Source organism: Caretta caretta, chromosome 5 (genome assembly GCF_965140235.1).
Source record: "Caretta caretta isolate rCarCar2 chromosome 5, rCarCar1.hap1, whole genome shotgun sequence".
Classification (NCBI taxonomy): Eukaryota; Metazoa; Chordata; order Testudines; family Cheloniidae; genus Caretta; species Caretta caretta.
This window is the reverse complement of record NC_134210.1, coordinates 13,579,138-13,593,671: the sequence shown is the minus strand read 5'-3', so window position 1 is coordinate 13,593,671 and position 14,534 is coordinate 13,579,138. Positions and strand designations below refer to the sequence as shown.

The following is a 14,534-nucleotide window of genomic DNA, read 5'->3' as shown; positions in this document are numbered from 1 at the left end:
AGAAAGGAGATTCTAACTCTTTTTTTTTTTTCAGATGGAGGAAATTAGAACCTGACAAATTAAAAAAAAAAACTAGCAAAACTGGTGGGAAAGGGAGTTGGTAGCTCAGGGGATTGATCATTGGCTCTGGATCCCTTCACCTCTAGATCACCATTCAAATCCAGATGGTAGTGACTTTGAAGGTGTTACAGCTTGATGAGTGTTTGGCCTATGAGAAAGGAAAAGATGGTCTCATTCTAATTGTTGGTTGATATTTGTCCACATTCTAAAACCACCGCCTCATCCGCTCTCATTGGCTTCCTTGTAATAGCAGTCTCAGCAGCAAAGCTGAAGATTGAATATGATGGAAACTGAACTGCCCTCTCCCTTTGTGTAATGGGTAAGGATGGAGTACATTGACAGAGGACAGTGTGGGGAAACTTGCCTTGCTTCTGCGCTGCACTTGTTCAGTCCACAGTTCTGTTTGTGCCAGTTCTCTCTCTCTAATTAGCCTAATGATTTGCTGTTACATGAATGTTGTGATGCGAATATATTCCTCCCTCCCTCCTGTGTTAGCACTCCAGGGTGAAGCATGCTACTTCCACAGCACATCCAGCTCTGAAATCGAGAGGCAAGGTCCAAAAATATAATTCAGCTCTTGTCTGGTTTCCTGGTTACCCATAGAAAGCGTAGGATGAAAAGATAAAGGAATCGGCAGTCATAAGAAAAGATGTCAATAGCCATATCTGATATTATTGTCAGAATAAAAGACAATAAGAATTTCTGGATAATGGGCAAGATTTGCAAAAGGCCCAGCCTGTTTGCAGGAGTGATTTGTATCTGCTGAATTTACACCTTCTATGTAAATGCAAATGCGAGTCACAATAGATGCACCTCTACCTGTGTTGCAAATGGAAGATGGACCTTTTGAAAATATTAGCTGTTGGTGAATTTAGACTAATGTGTGACTGCTGCAGGGTTAGATCACACTCATGTTAACTAGGTCTCGTCTTCTTCACAGATGGATAGCCACCTAAAAATGTCACTTTATCTACGCAGTGTTACTTTTTGTTACATACTGTATCTGTCTGGACCTTTAAAACCCTGAATGTGGTAAATATTAGGAGATAACTTACTTCTATTTGCAAACCAGATGGCTTGACAAAAATGAGGATGATGGTCAGATTGTTCGAGAGTTAGTACCGGCTGGGGATTCACCGATCCTGAAAAGTGAGTTTGGTCTGGGATGAAGAAGGCTTTGGGTTGGGCTATTTATTTATGTTTAAATTAACAGGAAAACTACAATATTTATACCAATAACATCTAAGAAATGTGTGCTGGGCCATATGGGGGGAAATCTCTGATCTTTAAATCATAGTTTATGAATGGGATTAATTTGCATACAAGAGGATGACCGCTACATTTTTGTGTAATGGAAAGAATTTTTAAAACATTTTAAGAATGGCTTGTTTTGTGTGACTAGAAATTGGATCCTTAAACATTTGTCTCCTGTGCAGGGTGAATTCCATTGAATAACACTGAATTTCAGCCAATCCAAAAAAACAAACAAACAAAAAAAAACACAAGACAAAGATGACAACCCTCCCTTATCAGGATTTTAAGGCATCAAGAGTGTAATTTCCTAAAACATTGCTAAATGAGAACAAGAACATAGCTCTTAGTAATTATTTTGCGTGCAAAAAAAAATGGCTAAAATCAAACTGTAGGCACAAAAGTAGATAAAGGCTACTTCAGTTTCTAAAAAGCTTACTTTTTTGTGTTTTGGTGGTAATCTAACCCTGTGGGTCTGTCATCAGACATTCTCAGTCCATTTGTATATCTGTTATGTTTTTCACCACTTGTACAGCTGGTGAACACATCTCATAGGTTTATGAGCTCCTTCCAGTCTGCTCCTCTGGGCAAGACTCTGATGCAAATGTTTCCAAGCCTCTCTCATTCATGCTTGTGTTCTATTCTAGTTTGCAGCAAGCTTCAGTGATTCAGGATGAACTTTGGCAGTGCATCATGTGTCTGTGTTGTGTACATTAATATCTCTTTAGATGTCAGCTATCACATCAGTGTGAAGACAGGAGATGTTCCTGGAGCCAGCTCAGATTCTAAAGTTTTTATCAAACTGTATGGTGACAAGGCAAACACCAGCAAGGAGCCTCTGTTAGTTTCTGATAATGACCTAGGCAATTACTTTGAACGTGGGCGAGTGGATGAGTTTATTTTAGAGACACTGGATATTGGAAAGGTAAGACTTCATTACAAGTGGGTCAGTATTATATGCAAGTGATTTGTGTACTAATCAGCACAGTACTAAGGGAACTGCTGCACTGAAAGAGAATCTGACCTTTGGACAAAATGTTACAAACCACATTTTCAAATAGGCTGCTACAATTGCAACTAGGGATTTTTCATAGATACCATGGTGTCTGCACATGTAAGGCAATGTTTCCATGGGCAGTGTGGCTCTCTGGCTACCTAACTGTCCAAATTGCATGTTTAAGGGAACATTGTATGTTCACAAGCTGATACATATAGAAAAGGTTTGCATGCACACAGTGAAAGAACAGAACATACGTGGGAAGTAGATTTTTATTTTATTAAGTAAATGCCTTCCTTGTTCCCCTCGCCCCTTTTTGCTTTTTCTTTTCAAGATCAACCGACTTCTGATTGGACATGATAATGCAGGGCTCCGATCTGGTTGGTTCCTGGCTAGTGTCCAGATCACAGTTCCTGTCCATGGAAGGCAGCACATGTTCCCATGCAACCGGTGGCTTGACAAAGACGAGGCTGATGGGAAGGTGGAGGTGGAGCTCTACCCAAGTGAGATTGTGTCCATTGAGAAATGTGAGAGAGCAAAGCATTCGTTGTTATTGTTATTAATATTAATATTAATAATAATTATCTGTATTATTGTAGTGCCTAAAAGGCCTTGGGATGAATCAGGACCCCATTGTGCTAGGTGCTGTACAAACCCAGAAAAGACAGTCTCTGCCCCAGTGAGCTTACAATCTATGTATAAGACAAGAGATAACAAATGGATACAGACATATGGACAAGGAAACGATGATGCAATATTGGTCGGCATGATAGGCAGTGGTAGCAGCACACTGTTTGTGAAAGTGAATGATAAAGCCCTGTTGCTGTGGTCATTTACAATCAGATGAGAAAAAATGAAAAAAAAAACCACAAGAAAAAAACACTCTCGGGTTTATTCTTGCATTGACAGGGTTATTGCTGAGATGATGATGTAATCGGTCTCCTCCATATCTGACTTCTGAGATTCTAGGAAGAACCTAGGCTATGGCCAGGATCAGTGCAGTCAGACACTGGGTTTCCCTTGCTGCGACATCAAGGCCTCTCACTGCTGACCTGCAGCTACCATGCTCTTCCAGAGCAGCATCCTCACACGGCTCTTCCAGTTCATTACAGTCTTGACTTGCAACAGCATCTGAATTTCCAGTCCCTAGTCTCTCTTGAGGAGAGAAGTTTTATGATAGATACGGATGAAGATCCATTCTGGTTTTGACTGACATCAGTACATTAATTTTCATTGAGAACCAAGATTAAAAGTTGACCTCATGTCCCAAGGAGGAAAAACGTGGTGCATTTCCCCACTGCTCCATGTAGCTCCCTGCTTGCTCCTGTATGATGGAGAGGTTCTAACCTCTCCATAGTTAATGTGGCAATGAGGTTCAATTTTTAAGGCCCTATTAGTACCCCTCTAACTTTGAGTTGAGAAATTCACTTGACCTGACAAGCCAGTGGTCTGATGGAGAATATTTTTATCATCCGCTACTGGACCAGGCCAGACTATTTTTCTTGCATGAAAGGAAATTCAGGATCTGGTAAAATAACTCCTCTTGCATTCTCAACCAAAGTATTCCCCTTCAGGGAAATGTATATAGGTCCATTTTCCAGGTGGGGTAAGAGCAACAGAGTTTCTGAATGACTTGCCAAGAGTCTATATGGGAAGTCTGTGAGTGGTATACATTTGGGGTATGTCTATGTTGCAGCTGGGAACAAGCCTCCCATCCTGGGTAGACAGACTTGCACTAGTTCCTTTGGAACTAGTGGGCTAAAAATCCCAGTGTGGATGTTGAGGAGTGCAAGCCTGAGTCCAAGGTCGCCTGGACCCCGTAGGTCTGAGCTCATGCAGCTGATCCAGGCTGCAGCATTCATACTGCTACTTTTAGCCTGCGAGCTGAATAGAGCTAGTGTGAATTTTTCTACCTGGAGAGGCACGCACCCAGCTGCAGCATAGACATGCCCATATTGTATCCACTAGATCATTCAGACTGATCTCTGTACTGAGTTTGGCTACTTGTAAAATTAGAACATCAGACAAATAATAATGTTTAGCTTGAGTTTGGAGAGCTGCAGATTTTTAAAGCCGTATTATTAGACACATTTTGCAGGTGGTTTTACCAAAGCAGAATGTGTCAGAGCCATTTCTGGGAGGTACCCTTGAGATAGGCACTGGCTGTGGAGCCATGCATTGTTTTATACATGGTAAAAAATATCCTTTGTGTATTATAGACAATAATTAATTTTCATCTCAAAGCAATTCTATGCACTTCACCATTAGCAAACCCACCCCAGAATTAAACTAAGGAGCTTTGTGTATTAATTCCTCCATTACATTTATTTTTTCTTTTGGAATAGTGGTAAATTATGAGGTGTCTATAGTTACGGGGGACGTGCGGGCAGCAGGCACCAATGCAAATGTCTTCATGCAGCTTTATGGTGAGACTGGCAAAAGTGAGTTGATCACCTTGAAAAGCAGGTCAAACAACTTTGAGAGGGGAGCAACCGATATTTTTAAGGTATGATGAAGGCAGCCTTTACTGTTTATCTGAAGGGAAAGAAATGAGAACCAAAATAATGTACTTTTAACAAAATGGCAAAGCATGTTCACTTTTCAACCTTTCTGCTCGACTGGCTTTTGTACTTCATGAAAAATAGACTAGTCTCCCTTTCAGGTTTCCATGCACTAGTATTTAGGATGCAGGCACCGTAGAAGAAAAAAAGTATTCATTTTAGCTTTGCAAAACATTTGTAAACCTATATTTTTGGCCTTGATCTAGTGGCATTCTCCCTTAAGTTTCAATTAAGCTTTTGTATTTAATCGAAAAAGCATGCATGACATATTGTCATGCTTACTTTGGAATGTGCCATTAATCACACATGGCACTTGCGATAGAGATACACATGATTGGCTCAACTCTGCCAATCGTTGCTACTGGAATTACTACTCTTCGTTTCATAGGAAAGTGTACTCAGATTGTGCTAATAGTGTTAGGGGGGTACAGAGCCATGTCATCCCAGGAAGCATGCTGTTTTTAAGGGGTGCATCGTATGCTCTTCTGTACTTTATCTGTTGAAGGTGCTAACAGTACCCTCCTACCATAGTATCTGAGCACCTTATGGTGTCTCTATTGTATTCTTCCTTGACACCTCCCACCAGGGTTTGGAAGGGCAGTGCTATTATCCCTACTTGCAGAGGGAGAACTGAGGCACAGAGAGACTAAGTGACTTGCTAAGGCCACATGGTAAGTCTAGTGGAGAAGAGAATTGAACCTGGGCCATCTGAGTACTAGGCAAGTGCCCTAACCTCTGGGTCTCAGTCAGCCTGGGCCTAGCAACCAAGGAGTTAGTGCAGGAACTGCCGGCCAATGCTGATTGGCTGCCTGACAGCACCTGGGAGAATAAAAGGGCTGAGGGGTGGGGCAGCTGCCAATGGAGCAAGGTGGTTAGAGAAAGAAGGTCCTGCCAGCAAGCTGATGAGAAGCCTCCCCCGGGTGACAACAACCCAAAGAAGGGCAGATCAGAGGCACAGGCTGCAGAAGCCTACAGAATCAAGAGAGGAAGGAAGGAGCTCAACAGGGGAATTGTTGAGGACTGATTCTGCCTGCCTGGGTTCAGGGCCCTGAGCTGGAACCCAGTGGAGTGGGTAGCCTGGGTTCCCCTACCTAACACTTTTTAAAGGAAGTAAATAAGAACACTTGGGAAGTCCAGGGTCTAGCTTGAATGAGATGGATAATTAATGACTTCGTCACACCTCTCATAAGCGGGAAGCAGCATGGTCAGGAATAGGCCGATGTGTGTGCTGTTTCTTTAAGTCTACTGAAGAAAACTGGGCAGAAGGGAGGGATAGGTGTGGCAGGGTCTAGGCACAAGTCCTATCGTGAAGGAGAGTGAGGGATAAAATGTTTCCTTTGTTCTAATAACGTTCCCTGTTAAGAAACTGACTTGTTCAGTGATTCTTTACCATTGTCACATTATGCCTTGTACATGTAGGGATAAAGTGAGAAAGGCTAAAAGTCAAGTAGAGTTGGACCTTGCAAAGGGAATTAAAACCAATAGTAAAAGGTTCTATAGCCATATAAAGAAGAAGAAAACAAAGAAAGAAGAAGTGGGACTGCTAAACACTGAGGATGGAGTGGAGGTCAAGGATAATCTAGGCATGGCCCAATATACTTTGCCTCAGTCTTTAATAAGGCTAAAGAGGATCTTAGGAATAATGGTAGCATGACAAATGGGAATGAGGATATGGAGATAGATATTACCATATCTGAGGTAGAAGCGAAACTCGAACAGCTTAATGGGACTAAATCGGGGGGCCCAGATAATCTTCACCCAAGAATATTAAAGGAATTGGCACATGAAATTGCAAGCCCATGAGCAAGACTTTTTAATGAATCTGTCAACTCAGGGGTTGTACCGTATGACTGGAGAATTGCTAACATAGTTCCTGTTTTTAAGAAAGGGGAAAAAAGGTGATCCAGGTAACTACAGGCCTGTTAGTTTGACATCTGTAGTATGCAAGGTCTTGGAAAAAATTTTAAAGGAGAAAGTAGTTAAGGACATTGAAGTCAATGGTAAATGGGACAAAATACAACATGCTTTTACAAAAGATAGATCGTGCCAAACCAACCTGAGCTCCTTCTTTGAGAAAGTAACAGATTTTTTAGACAAAGGAAATGCAGTGGATCTAATTTACCTAGATTTCAGTAAGGCATTTGATACCGTGCCACATGGGGAATTATTAGTTAAATTGGAAAAGATGGGGATCAATATGAAAATTGAAAGGTGGATAAGGAACTGGTTAAAGGGAGACTACAGCGGGTCATACTGAAAGGTGAACTGTCAGGCTGGAGGGAGGTTACCAGTGGAGTTCCTCAGAGATCGGTTTTGGGACCAATCTTATTTAACCTTTTTATTACTGACTTTGGCACAAAAAGTGGGAGTTTGCTAATAAAGTTTGCGGATGATACAAAGCTGGGAGGTATTTCCAATTTAGAGAAGGACCGGGATATCATACAGGAGGATCTGGATGACCTTGTAAACTGGAGTAATAGTAATAGGATGAAATTTAATAGTGAGAAGTGTGAGGTCATGCATTTAGGGATTAACAAGAATTTTAGTTATACGCTGGGGACGCATCAATTAGAAGTAACGGAGGAGGAGAAGGACCTTGGAGTATTGGTTGACCACAGGATGACTATGAGCTGCCAATGTGATGTGGCCCTGAAAAAAGCTAATGCAGGCTTGGGATGCTTCAGGAGAGGTATTTCCAGTAGAGATAAGGAGGTTTTAGTACCGTTATACAAGGCACTGGTGAGACCTCACCTGGAATACTGTGTGCAGTTCTGGTCTCCCATGTTTAAGAAGGGTGAATTCAAACTGGAACAGGTACAGTGAAGGGCTACTCGGATGATCCGAGGAATGGAAAACTTGTCTTATGAGAGGAGACTCAAGGAGTTTGGCTTGTTTAGCCTATCTAAAAGAAGGTTGAGGGGAGATATGATTGCTCTCTATAAATATATCAGAGGGATAAATACCGGAGAGGAAGAGGAATTATTTAAGCTCAGTACCAATGTGGACACAAGAACAAATGGATATAAACTGGTCATTGGGAAGTTTAGACTTGAAATTAGACGAAGGTTTCTAATCGTCAGAGGAGTGAAGTTCTGGAATAGCCTTCCAAGGGAAGCAGTGGGGGCAAAAGACCTATCTGGCTTCAAGATTAAACTCAATAAGTTTATGGAGGAGGTGGTATGATGGGATAACATGATTTTGGTAATTAATTGATCTTTAACTATTCATGGTAAATAGACCCAATGGCCTGTGATGGGATATTAGATGGGGTGGGATCTGAGTTACCCAGGAAAGAATTTTCTGTAGTATCTGGCTGGTGAAACTTGCCCATATGCTCAGGGTTCAGCTGATCGCCATATTTGGGGTCGGGAAGGAATTTTCCTCCAGGGCAGATTGGCAGAGGCCCTGGGGGTTTTTCACCTTCCTCTGTAGCATGGGGCACGGGTCACTTGCTGGAGGATTCTCTGCACCTTGAAGTCTTTAAACCATGATTTGAGGACTTCAATAGCTCAGACATAGATGAGAGGTTTATCGCAGGAGTGGGTGGGTGAGATTCTGTGGCCTGCATTGTGCAGGAGGTCAGACTAGATGATCATAATGGTCCCTTCTGACCTTAATATCTATGAATCTCAGAGCACTTTATAAAGGTTGGTGTCATCCCCATTTTACAGATGGGGAGATGTAGGCACAGAGACAGGGCCATCCCTAGCAATTCTGGGGCCATACGCAGCCCCCCCCCCCGTGGGGGGGGCGGCAGGCCAGTGGGCTGGAGGCCTCTGTGGGGAGCCGGGGGGGGGCAGGGCCCAGGCCTCCACAGGGGGGCAGGGCTGGCTTGGGGGGGAAGGGGAGAACCACCTCCTGCACTCACCAGCAGCGCGGCTGAGGCTGGGTTGCTGCACTCCCGCTGCTGGTGAGTGCAGGCCCAGCCCGGCTGCAGAACTCAGGGGAGTAGGGGCGGGGCTGGGTCGGAGCAGGGGCGGGGGCCCTGGGCAAGAGCCGGAGCAAGGGCTGGAGCAGCACGCAGCTGCGCAGGGCACCAGGAAATTTGGTGCCCTATGCAGCTGCGTACTTTGCGTATGGGTAAGGACAGCCCTGCGCAGAGAGGATAAAGTGATTTCATTCGGTCACCCAGAGGCATAGCCAGAAATAGAACCCAGGTCTCCTGGGTCTGAGTCCAGTGTTCTATCCACTAGGTCATACTGCCCCCGTGAGACAGAGATATGCATTCCTTTCTGGGGTCTGCCACTGCCTTGCTTTGTGTGTTTGTACAGCTCTGTTAACCTCTCTCAGCCTCCGTTTCTTCATCTGCAAAACAGGGACAACTCTTTTGAGTGTCTCGAGATCCTTGAATGACCAGCACTTTATAAACACTTATCATTTGTTATAGAGACAAGGGTGATGAGGTAATATCTTTTATAAGACCAACTTTTGCTGGTGAGAGAGCCAAGCTTTTGAGCTATACAGGGTTCTTCTTCAGGTTAACATATTTCTAGGGTTAACTACTTAAGCTAAACATTCTGCTCCACCTTGTATTTAGCTGTGATATTCTGAGTTCATTCCCCAGACCTGAAGAAGAACTCTGTTTAAGCTCAAAAGCTTGTCTCTCAGCAGCAGAAGTTGGTCCTATAAAAGATATTACCTCACCCACCTTGTCTCTCTAATATCCTGGGACCAACACAGCTACAACAACACTGCATATATAATTTGTTATAACATTTCAAATACCAGCTGTACATTCATCTGTTTCTAAAGTAAATGATCTTCTCCTGACATATTAAATCTTACAGATTTTTATCAATCTTCTACGTAAATCACTCTATTTACATAGCCATGATTGTTTTCTATTAAATGCTTACACAATTTGGAAACCTTAAGTTTAATGTGTGTGACAGGGTCGGGCCAGATGGCAATAGGAGAGTAATAGAAGGCAGATATATTAGCCCCAGGCTAAGTAGGTCCCTTTTCCCTGGGTAAGGTAACAGGGAAGGTTCCAGAACAATCAGGAACCTTCTGGAGACAATTAAGACAGGCTGATTAGAACACCTGCAGCCAATCAAGAAGCTGCTAGAATCAATTACGGCAGGCTAATCAGGGCACCTGGGTTTTAAAAAGGAGCTCACTTCAGTTTGTGGTGTGTGTGTAAGGAGCTGGGAGCAAGAGGCACTAGGAGATGAGAGTGAGAAGGCATACTGTTGGAGGACTGTGGTGTACAAGCATTATCAGACACCAGGAGGAAGGTCCTATGGTGAGGATAAAGAAGGTGTTGGGAGGAGGCCATGGAGAAGTAGCCCAGGGAGGTGTAGCTGTCGCACAGCTGTTCCAGGAGGCACTCTAGACAGCTGCATTCCACAGGGCCCTGGGCTGGACCCCGGAGTAGAGGGTGGGCCCAGGTTCCCCCCAAATCCTCCCAACTCCTGGTCAGACACAGGAGGAGTCGACCTGGACTGTAAGTTCAGAAAAACGGCCAAGGTGAGGGCTGCCGTGAAGCTCCAAGGTGAGCAAATCCGCCAATAAGCACAAGACCCACCAAGGTAGAGCAGGAACTTTGTCACATGTGTTACCCAATTTCTGCAGTTTTCCAAGTACACAAGGTAGAAGTTTGAAGCATTAGGAGATTAAGGATCTCTATCTTTCCCAATATTAATATTTACAGGAAGATATGGGAAAGAATAAGACCGTATGAACTACATGTTAATGAGACAATGCTATCAGCTACAGACAGGGAATGCTGAATGCACATGAGCTGGGAAAAGAGAGATACTTTTCTCTGTGCTGGGATAGGTGGATCAATTTCAGTTTCCTGATAAACATCCCTTTTACAATTGATTATTGTTTTAATCTGATAAAAATGCTTCTAGGCTGAAGCCTTCTATGCTAAAATGCCAAATTAAAGCCTGAAAAAGAAAATAGTCACAGGGTTCCGAGTATATAAACTACATATCAACACAAAAACCCACCAAAACTAAAAGTGTAATTGGTTATGGGGCCACCATGCTGAGAAGCACTTTTTAATGCAGCGGTTCTCAAACTTTTTGGGCTCACGACCTATTTATAAACCTTGATGGCCTGTCGTAACCCAGAGATCCCCAAGACACCCCAGATCCAATACCCTCCTACCTCCTGGCAGGGGTTCATCCAGGGGTGGCAGAGTTTGGAGCTAACATTTGAGATATGATCAACCAGATGTGAACTCCGCAGGCCACTGGGGGGAGGATTGGCAAACCAAGACCCCCCCCCAAAATACAGCTCCCCCATATGGCCCATGGGGGACAGAAAGTGAATTGGAGGGAATTTGGGGGCCTGGAGGTGAAATGGGGAAATTGGGGTCCTGGCAGTGTAGTAAGGAAGGAAATGGGAGTTCAGCAGGGGGCCCCCCCACCCCGTTTATCCCAGAGTGACCTGCTGCATCCAACGCAAACAGACACCAACCACTCTGTCCCACCGGGTTCAGCTTCCCACATTGGGTGTTATGACCACTGCAGTTGCAACTCTGTTCAGATTTGGCCCACTCTTCCTGACAGGGGGCCCAGCCAGGCCAAATTTGTGTGAGGGGAATTACGATTTGGCACAGGAGATCCCAATGCCATTTGCTCAAATTTGTCCTGATTGGCCCCCGTCTTCATGACAAAGGGGTGGCTGTGCCAAACCTGAGCAGTGCTGTGACCCCTTGCACCAGGTCGCAACATCTGGAGTGGGAGCTGAGCCCAGCCAGCCCTGCAAGGCATTGACACAATCTGGCGACCCGATTTTGGGTCACAACACACAGGTTGAGAAACCCCATTCTAGTGGAGCAAGTTACTAAATAATTTGGGCAAATAGTCTAAAACAATGAGGTGCCCATTCTTCATATCTGCTTTACTGGCTCAAAAGATCTACTCCTACTCCTCCCTGTATAGCCTCTATCACTGTAGTGTCTGAGGATGGTACAATCTTAATGGAGATTACCATCGCAGCACCCCTGTGAGGTAAGGAAGTGTTATGGGGAACTGAGGCACAGATAGATTAAATTACTTGCCCAAGGTCACACAGGAAATGTGTGGCAGAGGTAGGAATTGAAATCACATCTCTTGAGTGCTAGTTCAATGTCCTCGCCACGAGAACGGTCTTCCACTTTGACTGGCTTACCATACTGCATTGCTAATATTTATTTAAGGAACACCATATGTATATACAGCATTTTACTGATCACCTAACACCCCCGCCCCCCCAAAAAAAACCCCATAGTGCAAGGTCCACATCCCAAGAAGCTTGCAGACTGTTAGAGATTAATACAATAGTCAGCCCAGTAATTTAACAAAGGCACAGCTACAATGTTGGTGAAAGCAGGAGAGGCAGGACTGGTACCCAGTAGACCTTAGTTTGGGTGTCTCTGCCACAGATGTTCTGTGTGACCTTGTGCAAGTCACTCGGTCAGTTTACATGATGTTTGGTGGAAGAGCACTACACAGTAATTTAGAACAGGAAGTGAAAAAGAACAATCAATCCAGCTGAAACTGGGGAGTGGGGCAGGAAATGACCTGAGCTTCACATCTCACAGCCAAGCTAATAGTGAGGTAATAGCTTTGGGTGTAATGATCCATGTTGAGTTTTAAGCACTGTCGTTGGTTATTTGTGAAGAGAAGACATTTCATGTTCTCTCAGGCCGTAAACTTTTCTTTGGTGGCAGGTAGAGGCTGCAGATATTGGCAAGATCTACAAGCTCCGAATTGGCCATGATGGGAAGGGCATTGGGGATGGCTGGTTCTTGGAAAGTGTCACTCTTAAATGGATGGTAATGAAGGTGAAGGAGATGGATAAGAAGAAAAAGAAGAAGAAGAAGAAGAAGAAGAAATCCAGTGAGGAAGAGGAGGAGGACTCCCAGCCTGAAGAAGTGATGGAAGTCTGTAAGTTCGTGGCTCACCGCTGGTTGGCTACAGATGAAGGGGATAAGGAACTGGTTGTGGAGCTGATACCCGAGGATGGATCTGAACTTGAGGGTAAACTTCAGCAGTAAATACGTGTCCCTAAGTATCTCATAATCAATAACAAAAAATTACATTAAGAGAGCAGTACACAGTTAAGCACTCAAAAGTCTGGAAATGCCATAAAGTCCTATATACCCCCTTATCTCTACCCCCTGGTGCATTCAGAATAGCTCAAAGAATGTGCTTCTGCCAGGCTGCTACACCACCCCAACCCCAGTGAGATGAAAAAAACCAGCAAATTTAACAATGAGAAAAACATGTACTTTTCACACAGCATGTACTTCTAGGGGAATCCTGTGCAAAAAAAAAATCTGCAAACAATATTTTAAAATTCTGCATATTTTATTTGTCAAAATAACACAATATAATCACACCAGTTTCAATTATTTTGGTAATTTATTTCAAAATACCTCTCAGCAAAGTATGTCTGTAACAATTCAGGCAACAAAAAGAAAAGATTCAGGAAATGTCTGTTTGACAAATAAATTCTTTAGTAGGCATATTAATACAGAACACTGAGTAATTCATTTAAACTACAATACAGAAACATATTTCCTGCACCCCTCAGAAGTAGTGCAAAGGCTTGGGGGAGTCAGGGGTAATGAAAGAGCTGAGGAAGAGGGAAGGAGCCTGGGAGTGAACCTGGAGGGTTGGTGGATATGGATGGGAAAAGTATGGAACAGGATTTTTTTGTGGGCAGAGGGATTGTTAGGGAGCTGGGGTTCCTCCCCCATGCAGACCCTGGCTGACCCCTAGCCTCTCCCATTCAGTCAGACACATCTGCCCCTGTCCCCATGTGGCCTTGCAGCCCTCCTTCCGCATGCCCATGTGACCCTCCAGCCCCTCTCCCCCAAACTCATGTGGTCCTGCAGCCCCCCTCCCATTCAGTTCATGGCTCAATGCTGTCACCACTAGCTCCTGTCTGTCCCTCCCACTAGCCCTTCTGAACCCCAGTCTGTTACCTTCCTGTAGCCCCATGTGCCCCACTCTGTCCATGCTGTGCCTCCTCACCTGGCCCCACTGTGAGGAATGCATCCTCTTCCCGAACCTCTCTGCCCTCTGGCGGCCCTCTCTTCTGGTGCCACAGCAGCCCCTGGCCAGAAAAGGGAATAATTGCAGTGCCTCTCCAGCAGAATCTATATTCTGCAGAGAAAAAAAATCGGAATGAATTCTGTACATGCGCAGTGGCACAGAATTCCCCCAGGTATAAGCATGTCATTAACCTGTGGAGCTTACTGCCACAAGATATCATTGAGGCTAAGGGTTTAGGATGGTTAAAGAAAACCCAGATTCAGCATTTATATGGCTAACAAGAATGTATGACATTACAATAGATAGGGTAAAAAATAAGATCTAAATCCTTATGTTCACAGAAGCAAACACGGGGGTTTGGAAGAAAAGTCCTAAATGGCTGGGTTATTCCACAGTGGTCCACTAGGGGTTTCTTGAAACTTCCTCTGAAGCATCTAGTGTTGGCCACTGTTGGAGACTGAATATTAGACTATATGAGTGTAAGTGTAACCCACACACCTCCTGGGTGTGGTGTTCTGTCCCATCTAGTGGCACTGAGACCACTTAGAGAAAGAGATTAATGAGTCTGTTCTACAGCCTTAGTTAACAGCCATATGGCTTTTAGTTCATGCAGTAGATGCTCATGCATTTAGCTCCAAGGGTCCCATGTTCAATCCTGCTTGCGGACGA

At 44.1% G+C, this 14,534-nt stretch overlaps 1 protein-coding gene across 2 annotated transcripts in view; it reads left to right on the top strand.

Moving 5' to 3' along the window:
* Positions 1-14,534, top strand: part of LOXHD1 (lipoxygenase homology PLAT domains 1) — a 315,277-nt gene that overhangs the window by 181,898 nt on the left and 118,845 nt on the right. Inside the window, exons 21-25 of one of the 2 annotated variants that reach the window (XM_075128349.1) lie at positions 1,133-1,209; positions 2,040-2,236; positions 2,643-2,835; positions 4,654-4,814; positions 12,536-12,845. In XM_075128349.1, coding sequence (XP_074984450.1) covers positions 1,133-1,209; positions 2,040-2,236; positions 2,643-2,835; positions 4,654-4,814; positions 12,536-12,845 — 938 coding nt within the window. Of the gene's footprint in view, positions 1-1,132; positions 1,210-2,039; positions 2,237-2,642; positions 2,836-4,653; positions 4,815-12,535; positions 12,846-14,534 lie in introns of those variants that run through there. The other variant, XM_075128350.1, reaches the window with a different exon arrangement.